Source organism: Limanda limanda, chromosome 10 (assembly GCF_963576545.1).
Source record: "Limanda limanda chromosome 10, fLimLim1.1, whole genome shotgun sequence".
NCBI classification, from domain to species: Eukaryota; Metazoa; Chordata; class Actinopteri; order Pleuronectiformes; family Pleuronectidae; genus Limanda; species Limanda limanda.
This window is the reverse complement of record NC_083645.1, coordinates 17468740-17489942: the sequence shown is the minus strand read 5'-3', so window position 1 is coordinate 17489942 and position 21203 is coordinate 17468740. Positions and strand designations below refer to the sequence as shown.

Below are 21203 nucleotides of genomic sequence, written 5' to 3'. Positions count from 1 at the left end.
GCGGGCACAGGCACGGGACGTAGGGGAGGGGCGGGTCAGGGGGCCAGCCGGGGCCAGCCCTGCAGAGACAGGAGGACAGAGATGGGCAGGGCCCAGCAGAGGAGAGACATGCAGCTGCGGCTGCTGCTGTGGAGGCCGGGCTGGGAACTATAGAGGGAGGTTTTACGTGAGGAGATCTTCGGGTAGTTGGAGTTGGTGTTGGGGCGAGACAGCCACTGGATCAGGATGTTGCCGTTCTTGTTGAGGTCGGAGGAGCCCTCTGCAGAGAGATAAGGGGAGACAGTGATGGAGTTCTTTAAGTGTTTCTGTAGTTTAAGCGCCTGTCAAAGTAATTCTGTCATCTGTTGCTCGTACATCCTTCTTTCGTTTTGTGCCCCTTCCCCAATTATATCATTTCAAAGCCTCAAATCAGCTTATTCCACAGTCTGAAAACCTTTTTTTATTATGACTCTGCCATTCGTTAAAAACAATTCTATATGTGTTGATTTACTCAGCTTCAGGTTTCAGATTCTCTCACAAGTATTGTATTGGTGATGTAAAAGAGATCATCCCACATACTTCCATGCGTTGATATGAGCATGGTTGTTAAGCTATACATCCATTATAGAGGTCAGTGGAGATTTGAGTGTATCTGACACATGAGGAGGTTCTGATAGGGTGTTTCTTAAGAAAGAGGCAAAAGTTTCAAATAGACCAGTTTCTTAACAACTTGCAGGGTTCTCCTCAAAAATATGTAATTTCTTCTTTGTTTCTTTTCAACATCTTGCTTGAACTATTAGCTCCACTGCCCCCTGACGGATTTCCTGTGATACTGTTTTGTCTGGTTCGTCCGAATCAGCGAGCTCTCATGAGCAAAGACAAATACGGACAAACAGAATGCTGAATATGGACAGAAGGCTTTGTCTATTCCTGTGTCTTACATTGAGCCTGAAGACACTTCTGTGTAATTAAAATTGAATTGAGTGTCGACTTCTACATAGTACAGATTGCCCTGGCAGGCTTTGTATGGGTGGAGGTCTCTCTGCACTCACTGGGACACGGATCCATGCGGCAGACCCTGACGGTGTCCAGACACAAGCCGATGTTGTTGTCCCTGGTGTGGCACAGAGCCGTCCTCTGCTGGGTCCCGTTGCCACATGTCACCGAGCACTGGAGATAAAGAACATTGACACAAACCAAACGCATTTGAACAAATGACTCGGTAAATGTGGATACAAATGTTTTCCAGTTCACGGAATATAAAGCAGGATAAAAGCAGGTAAAGCACATTACGACATGGCAGCTGTTTTCTTAATCGTTGTGCTTGGTTTTTACTGTCGGTCCAGATCACATGATGTGTTTCTCAGATGCTTGTCAAACCTGCCAGGAACACGGTTCTGAGGAAACCTGGTTATATTTTAAACTCTGAATATCTGTTTCAAATTCCACATGTTGGGCTTCAATACAAAAACATCACTACAAGTATTTCCGTGCAAAAAGCCAACACTATTCGCTGCTGTTCAGTTTCATGCCCCGCCCACCTGTGACCACGGTCCCACTCGCCACTGGGTGGGGCAGGGCTGCCGGTTGCAGGGTCTTCGGGCCTCGGGCCGCTCGTCGCCGCAGTGTTTATTGTGAATGGAGCGGGTGGTGTTGTCGTCTGACGGCTGGACACAGCTGACCGAGCGGATTTGCATGCCCGTCTTTCCGCATGGTTTGCTGCAGTTCTGCCACTCGCCCGTCACCCAGCTGGAGAACAGCACAGAGGAGAGAGAGGGAGAGAGAGAGAAAACTTCTGAGGTGAACAATGTCAGAGGAGGAACAAAGACTGATTCAAGCCTAAAGTCGTCACATCTTCATCATGCCGTCTGATATATCATACATACATGGGTGGAGGGCAGAGCTTCTGGTTGCAGTCTCTGGTGTCTCCTCTAGGCTTCATGTTGGACTTGTTACAGAAGCTCTTGTGGACCATCTTACTGTCAACCTTCCTTCTGCAGCCGTATCGCAGGTACTGTTTCCCTGCAGCAGAGACGGAAAATTCGAAAATGTAAAGAATTTAAGCACAAAATACATAAACACGTTGAGTATTTTCCTCGTTCTGCTGTACCTCCACCACAGGCCTTGGAGCAGTAGGACCATCTCTTTGGGGCCCACTCGTAGGCACTGTCTTCCACCAGCATGTTGTTCAGAATGGCAGAGTCACTGTCCATGTTCATCATGTATTTATAAGACAGATTCACATCCTCGTCCCCGTGTAGTTTCATCTATAAACAGAGAGACCATCATAGGGTGTGTTAAACACTAATGAAAACTTAAGATAGTGACGAACGTGTTTGTTTTAAACCAAAATCAGCCCGATCGTCGTTTATTTACCATGATGAGAATTCCATGTCTGAGCGGGCCAGTGGACTGAAGCGACTCCTTGTCGTGGTCGTTCTCATATTCCCACTCCACGCCCTTCTCTATGAGCGAGTGGGATTCTGGGTATTCGTTTTCTCCGTTCAGGAAGAACAGTCCCGATGCCACGTTTTTCACAGCTGTGCATGTGTGAGAAATACACCAAGATGTGTGTAGACGTGTGAGAAATGTAATTATACTTGTATAACACACAAATTCAAGGACACAGACACACACTCGCACGTAAAGGGAAAAACAATGTATCAAATACCCAAAGAGTGTGAAGTTGCTTTAAGCTCTTGGATCAGGAGGTGTCTGGCTCCTCTGGGGATTTCAAGAACTTTGAGGAATCCTGAAATGAAACACACATCTGGTTGGTGACGCCAACATCATCAAAAGCTCATTTTACAGTTTCCGGACAAGGAGCCTCGGCTAATCCACAAATGAGCTCTTACTCTTTTCAACCAAGCGGACCTGCTCAATCGTTAACGCCCCTGTGGTCGTGACTAATAAACATTCTGGGAAATTGCGTGCTATAATGTAAGCCTGTCCTGACGTCAAGAGTTAAATAATTTGCTTATAGACATTAGCTCACAGACTGAGATTTGATGCAACTTCTTGGCAACGCTCGACTCACATGGAAACAAGTCAACACAGATCTTACTGAGGTTGGGACAGTGTTACAAACCATCCTCTAGAGGGCGACGTTTAACTAAACTTATGTGAACACAGAGGAAAGTGGTCCAGCTTATCATCAACAAACACTGTCCCTCTGTGTTGATCCAGTGATTACCAGTATCACAGGCAGTTGCCGCTCTGACAGACCCTTTCTGGATTTGGATGGGAGTTAATGGGATTGTTTGTGTGTGTTCACCTTGTTTCTTGGCCGTGCGTGTGATGGTGTCTTTGAAGGTTTTGCAGCTGGAGTTGTCACCGCCACACACTCCGCACTTGTCCTCCTGCTTTGAGGAGCCGACCACACCGTCGCAGCCCACTTTCTGTTCACGAGGACACGGAAACATTAACCCACGTGCATCTGAACACACACACTGCTCCCTTGCTTTTAAGAGCCCACAAAATGCCACTCACCTCACACTCTCCACGCACACACACACTGTGCGGGTCCTTGTACGAGCAGCGCGTGCCGTCCAGGACCATCCTCTGCATGAAGGCCACATCCCGAGTCTCCTTGGATTGGCAGTGCAGGTGGCAGCGTTTGTTGGCTGGGAAACAAACCACATTCAAAATGACCACATTGCTCAGAAAGGCAAACTCACCGTCTATTCTGAGAACTGGTGGTTACTCTTTAAGTTGTGAATGGGCTCCCCGTGAGTCAGCATGACGCTGCGCCTCATTGTGTGTGTCTGTGTGAGTCATACTACAACTACATGATCCTCAAGAGACACAACCTGGCAGTTCATCCAGAACCAACACTCCTACTTCATCACACTTATTAAAGACGGATATAATCCAGAGACCTTGTCTTAATACGCTCTGACACTAACATGTGGCAGATGCGCTACTGAGGAAATATCACATGTGGAGACAAGAGTGCAAACCTTGAAACATTTAAGCTCACTAGACCCAGACTAGATTGCACAAACTAAATATCGGTCATCTGAACATGTCTGCCTGTTTTGTTGTGTAATGTAATGTTTAATAAAGTGGAAAAAAAAATACTGGATCCGCCCCCTAATCTGGATCTGCACCAAAAAGTAATGCAAACCTGTACTGCATCCCTCCACCAAGCTTTGTGGTAACCGGTCCTGAGTAGCTTTTGTGTAATCTTGCTTACAAACCAACAGACAAATGGACAGAGGTGACAACATAACCTCATCAGGTTAAACTGCAGAGAAGCATTCCACAGATTTCCGTCTCAGTGTCTAAATATTTCCCCTTCACAGGCTGAATAAACAAGGACCAATGAGGATAACTGCATTTCCTGTGCTGCTTCACAGCTTCTATTTCAACAGGCAAACACATAGAAATAAATTAGCTTTTTCTCAAATTGTATTTTAAGCTTTTAAGAATGTCCCAGGTGGGAAATGAAAGAGTCAGAGTCATAGTGTGCTCATTGGGTGGAGCTCCTGGACGGATCTGATCTCATCTGAGGACTTTGGGATTTAGAACTAATGCAACAGCAGAGTGAGATTAATCCCTCTGACCAGTCGACTGAACAACAACTCCAACGTTTCTTAAATTGAAGGGAATTTAACAATATATTGGTTGGTTTCACGATTAGACCCAAATTGAGACAACTGTGTCAAACGGCTCTTTACAAATTATCACAGACGCTCTTTTTCTCACCTCACACTATCTTTGACTCAGGAGATGACACGCCATGAACGGAATTCAATTTCACCTCCCTGTTCACTTTCTCCCCCTCACACACACACACACACACACACACACACACACACACACACACACACACACACACACACACACACACACACACACACACACACACACACGCATACACACACACAAACATACTCACACACTCACACACGCTTGCACACAAAAAAGTAATCTGAGCCTTGCTGAAAAATATGGCATTTAGGAATGATAAGTACAGAGAAAAACAATTTAGCAAGGCGCCTCTTAGCCAAGTGTGTGTGTAGCGTGACCTCTGATTAGATATGGAGACAGCTCAGCACTTTTCTCTACGGCTGCCCTTTACTTGTATGATAATTGAATACATATCAGGAAGACAGTGACACCTCCACTTAGAGACGGGCTAGGATTGACACTGACACACACACACACATGCACACACACTTCTCAATAACATCCAACATTTTTTGGGATTTTAAGTGGAAAAGTTCAGGATTGTTATCTGACAGCGGCTACATGGATGCAGAAAAAAATGTGGAGTATGAGGGGTTAGTTAGGTTCAGATGACATCAGCAGATGGGTGGAGAAGGGGAAGACACCGCTTTGTTTTTAAAGAGGTTTTTCAAAGACATGGTGAGTTTTTAATGGGAGGGTGTGGACGCACCTCAGAGCTGCACTCAGACCCAGCAGGGCAGCCAGATGTCAGTGGTCATAACACAACACAACCTCTATATATAAAACCCTCAAAAACCAAAACACCTGCAAGAATTATGTGTTTGTTTCCTTGCGCTTGGCTTTCATTCATACAACTTCCACAGTGTATGGCCACTGGGTTTCTGTATAGAGAGCCTCTTTCTACTTCCTGCGTCACTTCTCTAAACCCCCCCCCATTACATCTGTGGGTGTTAACTCACGGTCTGTGTGTTCATAAGGCAGCCAGTGGTGCTTGTTGCTGTGGAGTTCAAAGCGAGGGTCCCAGGCGTGGCATTGCTCCTCCCGCGTGTCGCTGTAGATATCCTGGCATTCGTCGGAGTTGCATATCTGAAACTGGTAAGTCGCCCCGACACAGGTCCGGCCCCCGTTGGCTGGCCTAAGAGAGCGATGGGACAAGTGGAGTGTGAATAAATCTGTTCGTTCAAAATGTGTTTCACCTCTACCAATCATTGACTCATTGATAATGATATAACCAAGGACATAAATTATCATGAGCTATGTAAGTGAAGCAAAGTGCCTATCTGCAATTACCAATTTCAAGTGAGAGAGCAACACATAGCAAAGGTTGACTACTTAATTGATTGGTAAGTACGTCTGCTAAAAAAGGTGAATTTGAATAATAAGACAAATGCTGATAACTTGCAAAGTCACTTTAAGGACTTTTCGGATAGAAAATTATATATTTTTTTGTTTATACATTTTCCCAAACCTACTAAAAAGGAGACCTGGCCGTTAAAACACACCTGACAATGTCTACTTGTGAAGAAATGTGTTTCAAATATGTCAAGGCTTGGCCTGGGCTCGACAGAAATTTGGAAATTGTTTTCGACTTGTCCACATTGGCTGGGCGGATTTTAGTCCCATGTCTGTAATAGTAATAACCATGTGTGTCAGAGCCAAGGTAACAAAAACCCAGCTTACATGAACCGCATCGGGCTTGCCTCGGGTTCGGACACAAAAACAGAGCGGCTGAGGTTTTGGTTAGTTTTCTCTTGGGCTCAGGTGGGTTCAGGTGGAGCCACATTTCCCTCCACTACACTTGGACTTTTCTCTGCAAAGTGAAATATCATTCCCTGCTCTACGCATGCCATTGAATATAATGTGTTTGAGAGCGCAGTGGTCCCGCGGTCATGTTCAATCTCAAAGGCCTGATGCACAGTTCCGTACCTTGGATTGTCGCAGTCACGAGTGCGAAACTGGACTCCTCCACCACAGGTGCGGGAGCACTGGCCAAACTCACTCCACGAACCCCAGTTTCCATCTTGCTTTATGATGTCGGGGGTCAACCAGATGCAGTGACCTTTAAAGCAGTGCTGCAACAGATGTGGTTTCATGTTGCCATCAACGGATTCTTTCCTCAGACATAATGTATGTTGAAGTACAGAGTGGTGTATAATTACCTTCCCGTTCCCACACATGGTGCCATCGATGGGTGGTCCTTTCTTGGTCTTGCAGAAGAAGGGATTGTCTGGGTGGCTACACCACAGCTGCTTACATGGGTCAAATGTGCGATACTGCGGGGGCACAAAGAGACACTCCTTCTTACAATCAACGGTCCCAACACGCAGCACACACACTGGATGACCTTCAGCACAAAACAAATCAACCGTCATGAGAGAGCTGGAATGAGACTAAACACTGAAAACAGGAAATAAAAGAGGGATGAGAAGAGAGATTTCACAACAACAATTACCACAACAGTAGAATACCCAACAACACGAACACCGACCCGGCACCGTGTCACTGCACTGTACACTACGCTCCACTGTGAAACACACAGCCATGCAAACCAAAGGATGAGAGAGAGAGACAAGACTCTCGAAATGATACAGCCGTGATTTAATTAAGTCAAGAGGGAGGTCAGAGGGCAGAGGGCAGAGGGCAAAAGGTCAAAAGGCCAAAAGGCGAGGTCTCTGTGACCTCTGAAATGCTCCCGACACAGATCAAGGACAAAATTCTCCTCCTTGTCTGATATGAACCATTGATGAGGAGTAACCCTGCAGTCCAGTGTCTGAGGGGCTGTGCCCTCCTCCCTCCTTTCACAGATTTGCCTACCGACCATGACCCCGGGGGACCTTTTCAGGTCAGGGGGCGAGTCACAATCAATGACTAGACTGTGGTAGGTAATCACCAATGACATCAGACTGGAGGATCCTAAAAGCTGAAGTTAAACATGGAAAAACAGCCTCTGTTCTGGCTCTTTCCCCTTTTCCCCTTGGCTGGAAAAGACATCTTTCCAACCTTTTCCACTCTTTTAAATTCACGAGTGTGCCAATATAATGAGGCTTTTCCTGCCAGCGCTGCAGTGATCCAACACAGATTTGCAGGAAAAGAGTCGAGGTATATTACAGTTCAGCAGCTGAACCAGTGAACCAGTAGAGTCAGTGTGTTTTTTTTTTTAAAGGGATTTTAAACCCTCTATCTTTTGAAATACGAGCATTTTAGAATCCTGCAGACCAACGCCCAAAATATGACGATGGGTAGAACATAGAAACAAAGTACAGTAACAGAAAAGTAAGGAGCAACGTTACAAACAATTACAACTTCAGAGGACAAATAGAAAAACAAAACAAAAAAAAAAAAAGTCTGAGAAAACAAATGACGGGCCACATGTCTCCCGGGAGGTGGGGTTACCTTACCTGCGTTCCTGACTGGCCCGCCTTTTGTAGCTGAGGGGAATGGGTTTGACAAGAGAATAGAGGGTAATCTAGCAATGTGTGCAAAGCCCCGGAACAAGCCCTTTGTAACTCAAGCATCAGCTTCCCAACAGCGTGCCACAGTGGCTTCACAGTCATAGAGCGGCTGAGAGGTGACAGGGGGTGGAGGGTAAAGATGTCTGAACCAGATGCTGCAGCTGAGGCTCCTCTACTGTGTTTACAGAAATACTGTTTGTGACGGGTTCATGTGAAGGCACTGTGGTATCGAGGCAAGTGCGGTGTAAAAATAAATATGTCTGATCATAACTAACATTAACACAAAAAAAAGAAAAAGCTGTCAAAGCCAATTTACCTGCTTTTAAGCAAGATGTCAATCCCCCCCAGTGGCTCGGAGAGGAAAGCAGAAGACATCAGAGGAACATGAGTGGCTGTGTGTGTTTGACTGATATTTCATTACAGTGTAGATCAGAGGTAGACGTCAGTGCTGCGCTCAGTTACTACAGGAAGAGTCAGAGCTCAGAGTGAAGAAACGTCTGCTGCCAACCTCAACTCTGAGTAGATGTAATGACGCTCACTCCTACAGCAGGCCCTCATCATAGCAGTGCAGTCAGAGCAAGATCTTACAACTTAGCTGTGTTAGTAAAGTCGGACTATGGGGATCTCTTACCGCGGTGCACATGGTGTAACCCACGCCGAAGTCAAAGCGACACTGTTCGTTCATGGAGTAGTGCAGACCAGGGAGCTGCGGCAGGGAGGGCCAGTTGTGGTCGAAGGGGTCGTCACGGAGACAGTCGTAGGAACTAAGAGCGGTCGAGACAAATACACAGGATGAGATTTTTTTTTCTGCATTTTTCCCTTGTGTTAGTGTGTGTCTATGTTTGTTTCAATTATGTTTATTGGGAGACCAATCACATAACAGAGAAATGAACAGTGATGTTTCCTTTTGTTTTTTACAGAAGGTGAAAAAGTAATCCCTGACAAAAAAGACTAATGACAAAAAAAGAATAGCAAGTAAACAAGCAATGCCCTGCATCAATAAAACAGATGAAACAAAAAGGACAGGACGAAAAAGAAAAGAAAAAAGACAACAGTGTGTACCCTCCCATCACCCCCCCAGCCCCCCTAAGGAGTGCATCCAACTAGGGACTCAATCAGATTCTCTTTCGAGATAAGAGACCAAAGGTTGCCAGATTTTATCAAAGTCCCTCAACTTGTCTTTCAGAATAAATCGAATTCTCTCCAAATGTAAGGTGTCTGTCAAATCAGTCAACCAATGCTTAAATGAAGGGACCTCTCTCTTCCTCCAGTTAAGTAGGATCAGTTTTTTTGCTGTTATAAGGCCGTATGTCAGAAGGTGCTTTTGTGCTGTGTGTCTATGTTTGAAGAGTGCTGGAGTCTCACTGCAGGTAGCGCCCCAGCTCTTGCATGCTACATCTGGACCAGTGGAAGCGGTGGAAGGCGGCTTGCACCAGCGGGGCCATGATGCTGCCCATGTGCACCTCGTCTCCGCAGCGGTTGCCCTGGCCGTCGTGCTCCATCCCCAACCTGCAAGGAGAGAGAGAGAGATAGAGGGAGAGAGGGAGGGAGAGAGAGAGAGAGAGGGGGAGACAAAATGAGACGTACCGGCGGAGACGGATTAGGAACGTGTGGGAGGAGAAGTACAGCCAGGGAACAAAGGAGGGAGGCGGTGGCCAATGAAGCGAAACTGTAATAAATCAATACCGTCCTTTAACTAACGGCTCTGTTGTCTGTTGCTGTGCCGTGTGAGAAAGCTCGAAGGCATCGTTGCGGCGGCGAAACTTACACGTGTCCGGTCTCGTGTGCCACCACGAAGGCAGAGGAGAATCCGTCCTCGTGGTTCAGAGTGCAGCTCCTCACAGGGTGACACATGCCTGTCACCGGGGCGTAACCTTGGCAACGGGGAGGAGAGACACGGCCTTTAAACTTTCTTGTTATATTGCACTGAAACCTTCAGGGAGAGAAAAACCTTTGAAATGTTCAATGTTAAACTAAATATGATAGAAACATACTCATTTGTGCATCTGTCAGTCAAAAGAACCCAATGTGAGATGAAACCAATGAGGGTAAACTGAATATATACATAACAACCTTAATATGAAACGTATTTCATTTTATAAATATTCATCCCTTTCTTAGTTGGGCCTGGATCCTAACCCTAAATGCCAATCTCCAACTCCCTGTGTGCTTGTCTGTCCCGCGCTGCCTTTAATTGTGGAGCTGTGGCTGCCCCTGCTCTGTCTATTGATTTTCTGCTGCTGAAGGCTGAGCCCAAGGGCAGCTGAAGGGCTTGTGGATAGCCAGGCCACTGCCCTCAGAGGCCTCTCCCCTGGGCCTGCCTGTTAGTCTGCACTCTGCTGCACGGAAAACCACCAACAACCCAACCCACGGTGCACTAGGACGCTGCATAAGGCAAAGGGAGGAAGAAGGGGCGGTTTTCTGAGTGTAGCCTATGAGTTTTAAGTCCTGACACGCAACTTGGATATACGTGCTGTGTTAAAACGTATGAAGACTTTATTGCATATCTTGTATTACCCTGCATTCCCGTGGGACCGAATTCCTGTCTGGTGAGGAAGATGGCGTGGTCGTGATACTCGGCGTCCCCTGTGTCCTGCTTCTGCTGCAGGAAGGCCCAGCGACACACGTTCTCCAGACTCTGAGATGGGTTCCCCAGTTCGATCAGACTCATGGACTGGAGAGAAAGACACACAGACACACAAAGACACAAACACACAGACACACACACACACACACACAAAAGGCAAAGAGAAGAGTGTGTTGATATTGTAGGAAAACAGGGAATTCCTCCTGCTTCTTGTTTCAGTTCTGGTACAACAACATCTTATTCAACCCTGTAGAGGGCAGTGTCACAATGTTATATATACTGTCAGCATATCTTGCGAATTGCTGAGGTGTACTACACGCTCCCGCTCGCCATCTCTCACACACGCACACACACACACACACACACACACACACACACACACACACACACACACACACACACACACACACACACACACACACACACACACACACACACACACACACACACACACACACCACTTGGCTTAGGATCCTTCATTCCTGATGATTTCAATGATGAACATGAAACTGAACACAGAGTAGTATTAAATTAATGAGCGATGCACTAATAGTCCAAAAAACTTGTCCAATTACAGGATATTTACTTATGATCAAATGCATGACACCGACACCCACACAAAGACCCAGATGCCGCCAATTCTCTCCATTCATCTTAACCTCTCATGTACTTCCTCATTAGGATCTCCCCTTTCCTCCCCTTACCCTCTCGTCCCCTCGTTCTGCAGTGCAAGTCTTTCCATCTCTCTCTCTTCCTCTGCTTCCTCTCCGCCTCACTTTCTACATTTCTTCGCTGTTTGCACACATGCACATTGAGTGAGTGTTTGTTGCGTGAGCATGCAGCAGCAGAGGCATATGGCCTGCGTCTGCACACATGATGGATCGGGACGTCGGGACGCTGCACAAACGTTTGTGTGCGTTCTCTTGCTTGGGTGTGTTTCAAAGTATTTTTTATGATCTTTGGAAAAATGTTTTTGTAGTGGTGTGTGTATCCCAGGGAACACGTTCTGTTGGTGTGTGTGAAGCGTGGGTGTGTGGGTGCGCCTGCGTTCAGGGTCACACAGCCAATCTGCAGGCTGTCTGGGTGCAGCTCTGTTGCCACGGTAATTGGGGATGATAGACAGCCAGAGCTTTGGCTGAAGCTGCATAAGGGCTGGCCCAGAATGACCAATGGAGTAGTGTGTGTGTGTGTGTGTGTGTGTGTGTGTGTGTGTGTGTGTGTGTGTGTGTGTGTGTGTGTGTGTGTGTGTGTGTGTGTGTGTGTGTGTGTGTGTGTGTGTGTGTGTGTGTGTGTGTGTGTGTGTGTGTGTGTGTGTGTGTGTGTGTGTGTGTGTGTGTGTGTGTGTGTGTGTGTGTCAGTGTGTGTTCCCTGGCTCCACTGGGACTGTAGTCATGCAGAGAGGAGAGGAAGAGATAAGGCTACAGCATCATATCACAAAGCACCTATCCAGCAATAAAATCATTTGCATCATCCTGTGGGGGGTAACCCCTGCCCCCCTCCACTCCGGCCATCTCTCGCTTCTCTATCTGTTTTTCCTTCTCTCCTATTCTCTCTATTCTCTCTCTTCCTCTCTTCAGCACACACGGGCAGATAGAGTTACAGTCGAGGAAGAAAACGACGCTACCCCCATCGTCCGGTTTATGAATGAGGGAGGGCTATCATTGATTGTTTATCTTTGCCTGGACTTCCCATGATTCTGTGCTGCAGCCCACGGGGAGGAAGGCTGATTGCATAACGGGCAGAGTTTCTGTGTGCTTTGGTGCTGAACTGTGAAGGCGTGCGACTTGAAAACACTCCCCTGGGACGCTGCATGCTTTTAGTTCCTCTTTTGCTCAGTCCACTGGAATAACAGGCTCCGGGCATCAGTGCGTGCTGATGAGTGTGTGTGTGTGTGTGTGTCGGCATGTTTGTTTATAAGTGTGCGTACAACTTGGCTGTGCTTACTGTAGGTTCTTAAAGCGATTGTAGCAAAGCCCTTGGATCAAAGATGGTGCGAATAGAGAGAGAAGAACTGCACTTTCTAGGAACTGTGGCTGTGTAAACATTTCTGAGTCTTGTAAGGTCTTACTTTGCCGTAGCCCAGCATGATGATCCGCACCAGCACCACGTTGATCGTTGCTCCCAAAGACTGGTCGTGGTAGATCTCATTCACCTGGAATCACAAAGAAAGAAACACAGATATCAGCAAAGCTAAAAGACATAAGCCATTAATAAGATTCCTTTTTGAGCTGTGAGGTTAAAACACGGTCATAAAGTGCTTTCTCACTTTATAATACACTGCTAAGTGTTGTAAGTCGTATTTCTATAAAGTAAGTATTGTCATATTGGAAAATGTGAAAATCACCTTCATGCACTGTTAAATATGAAGCTATAGAAACTTGTTAGCTTAGCTTTGCAACACTGACTCCAACAAATGTATAACCAAAAGAAAATCCACCTGTTTACCTAAACAATAAACAAACAATATATTTCTTTGTGTAGAATTAATGCAGAAATTGTATTGTATACAATATGAGGTTTTTCAGGGACTTATGTCTATTCCTCTGGAGGAAAAATTGCTTCTGCTGTCATATTAAATGTGATATGAGAATCAATCTTTCCATCAAACTCTGGAAGAAACCAAATTTACATATTTTAAAACATATTTTAGCCAACCATCCCTTTAAGGAAAAAAAGGGTTGAGATGCTCTGTAGATCTTTTCCATATAATTGGTCGATTAGAGTGGTTTTCCAAATTCATTAAGACGGGGAGGTCCGCAGAGTGCAAGGAACTCAGTTTCCCATGAGCACAGACGGAGAGGAGATGAAGGAAAGAAGAGGGAAGGGAAGGAAACCGCCTAATGCAAGGACGTGAGGTAATGTGTGACAGGGGAGATGCAAAGAGCACTGCACCGGTGAGAAAACACACAAACACAAAGTGAGGGAAAGAGAGAAAGAGGATGAGACCGAGAAAGGGAGTTGAATATAGATATAAATATAGATATATATATATATAGAGAGAGAGAGTAAAATTGGCACTGGAGTTGAGGCCTGCTGTCCTCAGTGGCTGTGTGCGGTGCCTAATGAGGCAAAGGGATGTAAAAACAGACAGCCATAATGAGATGGCTGATGGACAGAGAAGATGACACACACACACACACACACACAGACACACACACACACACACACACACACACACACACACACACACACACACACACACACACACACACACACACAGAGATGAGGAACAAAACTGCAGACACTTCCAATGAGAGAAAGGTACGAGAGTGGAGGAATGCCAGAGACAGATATGGCAGAGGGGAAGAGACAAGGAGCAGAGAGGAGGGCAGGAGGCAGTGGAAACGATTCTTAGGAAACAAATGCAGCATGGATCTGCAGAGACGGGGTTTGGAGTAACTTTACTTTGAACTAAACTGTTTTCCATATGTGGTGTAAAGTTCCACCACGCTATTAGGAACAACTGAGTGATGCTTCGAGGCTGAACACTAATTTATTAACTGCAAAGTGTCTGGAATGAACGTATTTGATTAAAATTGCAGCGGCTTTACGTCTTGTTTAGAAATGTTTGATTTCCACTAATGCATGGCCTTTGTGTTATTAGGAGCAGCTCCCTTGTAAATGATCCGATACACTAATTACATTAGCAGTTTCAGTGGAAGTGGTATTTTACGCAAGGACAGACGCATCTTGTGGGCAACCGAGCTTTTCCAAATGGGAACATGATAAATAATAGAGCTTTTAATTAATCTGTGACAATAACTGTGATGTTTTGACCTTCAACTGTCGATTAAACAGGGTTTTGTGTGAGGGATAGGACAGAGTAATGCTTAAGATCATGGTCAACAGGCATCGCAAGTCAACACAACTGCATTCAAAGAGTTTTGGTATTAAACCGAGATAAAGTAAGACAAATTGCAAAAGGCCAACGTTTTATGTGGCAGAAGATGAGGTCAATCTTCGAATGCACTCGACTCTGCCCGTTTTAATGTGTCTGTAAACCATGTCAGCCGCACACTTACTGTAAAACATCTGGAGTCTCGAGGCAAAAACGGAGATTTACTGTGTGACTCTTCTTGGGTAAGTAAGTGAATCATCAAATCATCAATCATTGCACATTAAAAAGCCGAACAGGATAATTAACTGAATGATTCCTATAGATCAATTTCACAACTGAAACTTTGTGATGCACAATTTGTTATTCTTCAGGGACTTTTTGTACATTTTACAAAGACACTAGCAAAAGAGGTATTCATGAGATCTACTTAGGTTATAATATAAAGAAACAACCCATGTAAAGCACACATTGCCTTAAACTGTAAAACCTAGCTGTTGGATTTTAAACACCGAACAAAATGTCAGTGTGTGGAGTTGTCAGGTTTGCATCCCTGGGTCTGTCCCGCTTTCCTCTGGCACAGTCACATGTCCTCCCCCACTCCAAAGACATGCAGACTGGAGTTAATTGGTTAATTGGAGACTCTGAATTGTCCGTAGGTGGGAATGTATACGTGTGTTGGCCTGTGATACGTATATGTGATGGATGGATGGATATTGAACTGGCTAATTTAATATTTGATAATAAGCCTAAGCTTCTGAAGTGAAGAGTTTGGACAGGGGATAAGACGGGGGAAAGTTCTTTTTTTTACTCCTAGTGACCTTCAAATCATGTTTTGGATGCTCCTTTTACTCATTAAAAAGACAGGGTTGCTAGGTAACCATCAAACAAAGAGAGGTGCCTGTTGTTTTCGCAGTTTAACCCTGTCTGAGACTGAGCATGTAAGAGAGGGAGGGAGGGAGGGAGGGGGAATGTGTGTGTGTCTTTATCTTAACTCGTCTTAACTTGTCTCTCTGCCTGCCTGTCTGTCTGTCTCTCGGTCTCTCTCTCTGTCTGTCTGTCTGTCCATCTGTCTACTGGTAGTTCTGTTTCTCATTTGTCTCATTCCCATGAGATGAAATATATGAGAGCAACACTCAACCACTCAGTTTATGTCTGTGAGTGACCATGTTTGTTTGTCTGAGACGACACTTGGGCGGGTCAGTGCACACTTGGTCTGATCCAGCCCGTTTCCTTGACAACTGGCCAATTAGGGCATCCAGGTGACCCCCGACACCACAAGTTCCACTCTAATGAGAGACACACACACACACACACACGCACGCACACATGCGCAGTGTAGAGTCCCTTCAGTCCCAGCTTAAGCTTCACTGTAACACGTCACACACAGATTTACACTAGAAGAATTCAGAATCCCTCACACACCCAAATACACAGTGCATGTGTTAACCTGTGCATACACACATTAAAGGCGGCTTGAGTGTTTTTTCTGTTGTTTTCTTAAGTTTGAAGAAGTGAACACCAGCTACTGGTGGTATTTGGCTGCAACGTTGTTTACCCCTGAAACTCCAAAAGTGTTTTGTGGACTCAGACACTTCACCCACCGCTCCATCGCCATAGTGGTGAGTAGACAATGAATACATTTTTCTGTGAACTAACACTTACGGCTCTTGCATCTGTCCGGGCAGCTCTCGTAATAAGCTCACTAAGGCTTAAAATACATTCATGTAATAATATGAATATTTTCACAACGCTTCTACACTGAGCTCATGTGTTTTAATCAACCCATCATGGAGAGTTGGCTTCATCTAATAAGCAAATTGAAATTTGACTAGAAATGTTTTTTGAAAATATGTCTTACAAACACCCTCAGCTGGTGGTGAGACAGAACTGAGTCATCCAATAAAATCTGGCTGGAAAAAGACATCAATTAGACAAGTTTGTTTGGACGTCTTCTCATCTCCACACATAGGAATATAAAAAACAACAACTCTCAGTGCTCCTGATCTGTTACACCTCGAACTAGCACCTCTAACTAGCGTAGTGCCCACTGTCACCTGGACTACGTCTGTTTCCTGCCACTTATTAACATGACTTTTCTCCTTCTCCACGAGCTTCGGTGAAAACAAGACCGTTGTTGACGCGCACCACTTCCAGACAGCTCTTACAGGGAAGATGCTTTTCACATATTGGAGGTGCAGATCTAATTCACCTCAGTCCACCAAAAAACATCGTTAAAATTAAACACACACACACACACACACACACACACACAGCTCTCCTGCGTCACTAGTGACTTTTCATATCCATGGAGAGTGTGATTAACACCATGCGGCCCCTCTCTAAAGGTCTCCTAAAGGGGGGGTGGGGGGGCAGACAGGTAGACAGACAGATCATTGCTGGTTACTAAATCTATCACCACGATGGTCGCCACAGGAAGATTACTGCACCATGCCTTCCACTTGGCATTTGGCCCATTCTACATTAACAACATCATAGTTGCCACCAAACTTTTTTAAATCCAGTTGATTTACGTGCATTTTTGTAAAAGACATTAATGGGCTTGTGATATTAAAATGTCTTAGTTTTTCTGTCGGTCTTGTTAACACTGTGTCTGCTGATGTGTTTATTTCTGCTAAGCCCTGTACCTAAGAACATTATCATCCATGGACAGTTTCCACGGAGTCACACGGTCCAACTTATCTGTGGTCCGCTGATGCAATCGAACAAGAAGACAACATGAGGAGGAGGGGAGGTAAACACATGGGAAAGGAGTGGGAAGAGAATTACCGACCCACACTCACGCACACACACACATGCACACACACACACACACACACACACACACACACACACACACACACACACACACACACACACACACACACACACACACACGTACACTGACACTCCTGTTGAACTTTGCACTTTGCAGACAGGATTTAGTCGATTTCTCTGGGAGCGCTTTGATGTCCTGCAGACATCAGAACTGCCCGCTATCTTAATATACACACACACACACACATTAGTTGAGAAGAGTGAAAATAGACTAAGACAAACAATGGATTTATTGTATATTTTCATAATAACCACCTGCGCTGAGATTAAGTGCTTTATTTATGCCTTGTAGGTGTCTCTAGGACAGAGGAACAGCTGCTGTAATAAAAGACAGAATCTCTTCACACACATTGTTTTTTCCAGGTGTTGAAAATGCTAATTTGCATTCGGACAGATGTATGGAGAGAAGAACAGGTGGAAGCAGGAGAAATTATATCATAAACTTGTTGGTCCACAGTGTTGATAAACTGCCCTGATTTTCTTTGGTTTGTGCTAGGGTTGCAAAAACCGCATGATAATATAAACGTCAAAATACCACAATTTGATTAGTAAAACATAAAGTCTAAAGCATAGTATTTTTCTTTATGTTACTATATTCAAAAATTATAATCCTGTAAATAAATGCCTTGAGAGGGAATGTGTGGAAAACAAGTCTTTTAAAATCCTTCTCCTTAGTTTACATTACACGTCTTCTCATGAGTCTGTTATTACTCATATTATATTGAGAACTTTTTTTTTTTGTCTTTTAAAAGAAACATCATTGAAATTTTGTTAACGTAAACTACCCCAGTCAGGGTGGGGCAACAATGCAAAAGAGCTCAGTGTAAAGCAAGTGCTGCCGAGTGACTGGGAGCGCGAGAGAAAGACAGAGAGGGGATGAAATAAACCAGAGACGAAGAAAGAGAGCGAGAGCGAGAGCGAGCGAAAGAGAGCGAGAGCACCCATCCTGAAGTGAGCAAAGCTAACTTTCAAGAAGAAAGTCGCCCAGATGCCACGCGTGGGAGGCAACCCTTATTTATTCATTTCTGTTTATCTGGCTGTCGGTAATTTATTCCGAAAGGCACTGTTTAAAATACTCCTTCTCCCTCTGTCTCTCCATCTCTTCCCCAGAGATTAGAGGTGGGCTGCGACAGGGCTGCATTCTCCCCTCTCCCATATTGTCTAACAGATATCTGAGAGGAAGGCAGAGAGCACAGGGGCTCTTGTTCTTTGTCGAGCGCTGAGCGGAGACAAAGAGGTGTGGCAGGATTCGTTGCTCGAAGCTCGCACCTGCCTGACTGTCGGAGATCGGTTCCTTGCTCGGTGGTCGCAGCACGAGCAAAAGCAAACAGGTGCATGCACGGAAACAGATGTGCACACACACACATGCAAGCAGGCACGCGCACACAAATTCGTGCAAACAGTGCTCTCACCACAGGTTTAATTTGCAAAGATTAAAGTCTGTAGTGTGCTCAATGTCACACAAACACACACAGACACACACACATGCACGCACACGTAGAAACACCTGGGAGTGTGAGTGCTTGGCAAAGTGTTGTTGTGGCCTGGAGCATACTACCTGCTGTTTTTGCATCTCTCTCTCTCTCTCATACAAACACACACACATGCACGCACACACACAGAATGAATGAATGATGACACGACACAAAGCTTGATGAAACGATATGTGGGAGCCCCTTCAGAGCACAGGGCTCATCTAACACACACACACACACACACACACGCGCGCGCACACACACACACACACACACACACACACACACACACACACACACACACACACACACACACACACACACACAGACACACACAGACACACACACACACGAAATCTCATCATATTCAGATCGAGAAGAAAGGATTACCTGCGGCTGATTGCTGGATGAGAACATGTAGGAAGGGAATTGAATCCTCATTCAGATGATGTGTGTGTGTGGGTGTGTGTGTGAGTGTGTGTATATGTGTGTGTGTGTGTGTGTGTGTGTGTGTGTGTGTGTGTGTGTTAGATTCAGCCCTTGCTTTGACCCCTCTGTGACTCACTTCCCATTAAACTCCAATGGAACATTTTTCCCATTTAATAATTCAATTTTTGGAAAGAGGGACAACAAATGTCACTTCTGGGCTTTAGGGAAACGATGTATTAGACATGCACATTATGAGATACCTCAAACGTTGGCAGTTAACACGACAGGTGTCCAGTTCAATCACACGTTCTTGTATTTGACGTGTGTGTGCGAGCCGGCCCCACTTACGATGTTCATGAGCGTGAGCAGGTACTTTTGGACGTGCTCCTTTCCGTGGAACTGGACCACTGAGTCGTCCACGCCCAGCAGCACCTCGATATTGTAGGCCCGGTCCATCGTCTGGCGTCGCATGCGCCCTGCTCTCGTGTGGTTGATGCTCTGCTCCACGCCGCGGTACAGGGACTCCAGGTCCACCAGAGCACCGAGGTCAGCACCTAGTGAGGGAAAACAAAAGGTAAAGGGAGGAAAAACTAGAATTAGAATTTTTCCAGATTTATATGAGGTAAACTTAAAGGGGAAATTTTATGAAAATTCCACTTTTGTAGTGCTTCTACACGTTAATTTGGGTATCTGGCATGTCTACCGTCCCAAAAACTCTGAAAAAATTTGATTTGTTGTAGTTCCTCTATCTCAGAAGAGATACGCTAGATGGCGTCGAATGGGATTACGACCCGCGCCGACGTCATAGTTACACCATACCCATGTAGGGAGTCTCAAAACAGGTCAATCTGAGGAGGGCTGTTTTAGACAGGGTAAAAAGGGTGCTGTTTTAAATGATCCTTGTGGTATTTTGACCAAAATATGTTTCAGACATTTCATTAAGACCCCAATGAACCATATAAATTGTGGTGAAATGGGCATAATATGTCTCCTTTAAGTCTCATCAGTTAATATTTGAATCCAAGGGGTGACTGGCCGAAAATGCGAGGAAAGGCAGACTTTCACCGTCAGTAGGCGAGGAAGATGTTTTGTGAGGCCACCGTGACCTTTGTTGTACCAGATGTTTGTACCAAATTTGAAGAAATTCCCTCGAGGTGTTGTTGAGATGTTCAGATCACACGAATGAGATGTACGTACAGACAGACCAACTGAGGACATGACACGTCAAAGCAGAGGTTAAATTTTCCTACAATTGCATGAGTGTGCTTGTACATGTCTGTGCATGTGTTTGGGTTAAATAAATGTAAAAGTGAGAGGCGGTGGACTATGGGCAGAATAGGTCTCTGGTTCGTCTCTGGTTCGACTCCACGGAGAAACAACAAAAAGACAAACCTGGATTGATCTGTCCAAAAATCCAAGAGGATTCTCCCTACCCTGTCGAGTGCCCCTGAGCAAGGCACCTTACTCCCCTAACATCTGCTCCCCGGGCGGCATACATGGCTGCCCACTGCTCTGTGTGACTGGCACCAGATGGGTTAAAAGCAGAGGTTAAATTTCCTTCCTTGCATGTGTTTGTGCATGTCTGTGCATGTGTTTGGGACAAATAAATGTATCTTAATCTGTATCTTAATCTGTCCAAAAGGAAAGTTGTAGGACAGACAGAACAATGAGCTGAAACTGTCTGTACAGCTCCATGAAGCTGAGGAAGCAGCAGAGTCAGGTGATGCATCTCTGCAGGTTCATCACCACAGCAGGAGTTTCACAGTAGACATTTCATTTGTCACATTCTTTTAAAAAAAAAAATGTTATTGATTATAGCCCCTTTGAATATTTCCTGACATAACCCATGTTGTTGTGCAATGTCCTGTGTAGTTATTGTAACATCCCTGTGCTCCGAATCCTTGTTTTAAATCTCA

General features: G+C 45.2%; 1 protein-coding gene across 1 annotated transcript in view; it reads right to left on the bottom strand.

Moving 5' to 3' along the window:
- Nucleotides 1–21203, bottom strand: part of LOC133012157 (A disintegrin and metalloproteinase with thrombospondin motifs 2-like) — a 111209-nt gene that overhangs the window by 6370 nt on the left and 83636 nt on the right. The window contains exons 4-21 of the mRNA XM_061080136.1: nt 19636–19841; nt 12779–12862; nt 10641–10797; nt 9892–9997; nt 9489–9632; nt 8755–8887; nt 6831–6944; nt 6598–6743; nt 5631–5806; nt 3469–3602; nt 3254–3377; nt 2651–2731; nt 2356–2519; nt 2090–2246; nt 1866–2001; nt 1521–1728; nt 1032–1149; nt 167–259 (exon numbers count right to left, since the gene is read on the bottom strand). Coding sequence (XP_060936119.1) covers nt 167–259; nt 1032–1149; nt 1521–1728; nt 1866–2001; nt 2090–2246; nt 2356–2519; nt 2651–2731; nt 3254–3377; nt 3469–3602; nt 5631–5806; nt 6598–6743; nt 6831–6944; nt 8755–8887; nt 9489–9632; nt 9892–9997; nt 10641–10797; nt 12779–12862; nt 19636–19841 — 2481 coding nt within the window. The remainder of the gene's footprint in view (nt 1–166; nt 260–1031; nt 1150–1520; nt 1729–1865; nt 2002–2089; nt 2247–2355; nt 2520–2650; nt 2732–3253; nt 3378–3468; nt 3603–5630; nt 5807–6597; nt 6744–6830; nt 6945–8754; nt 8888–9488; nt 9633–9891; nt 9998–10640; nt 10798–12778; nt 12863–19635; nt 19842–21203) is intronic.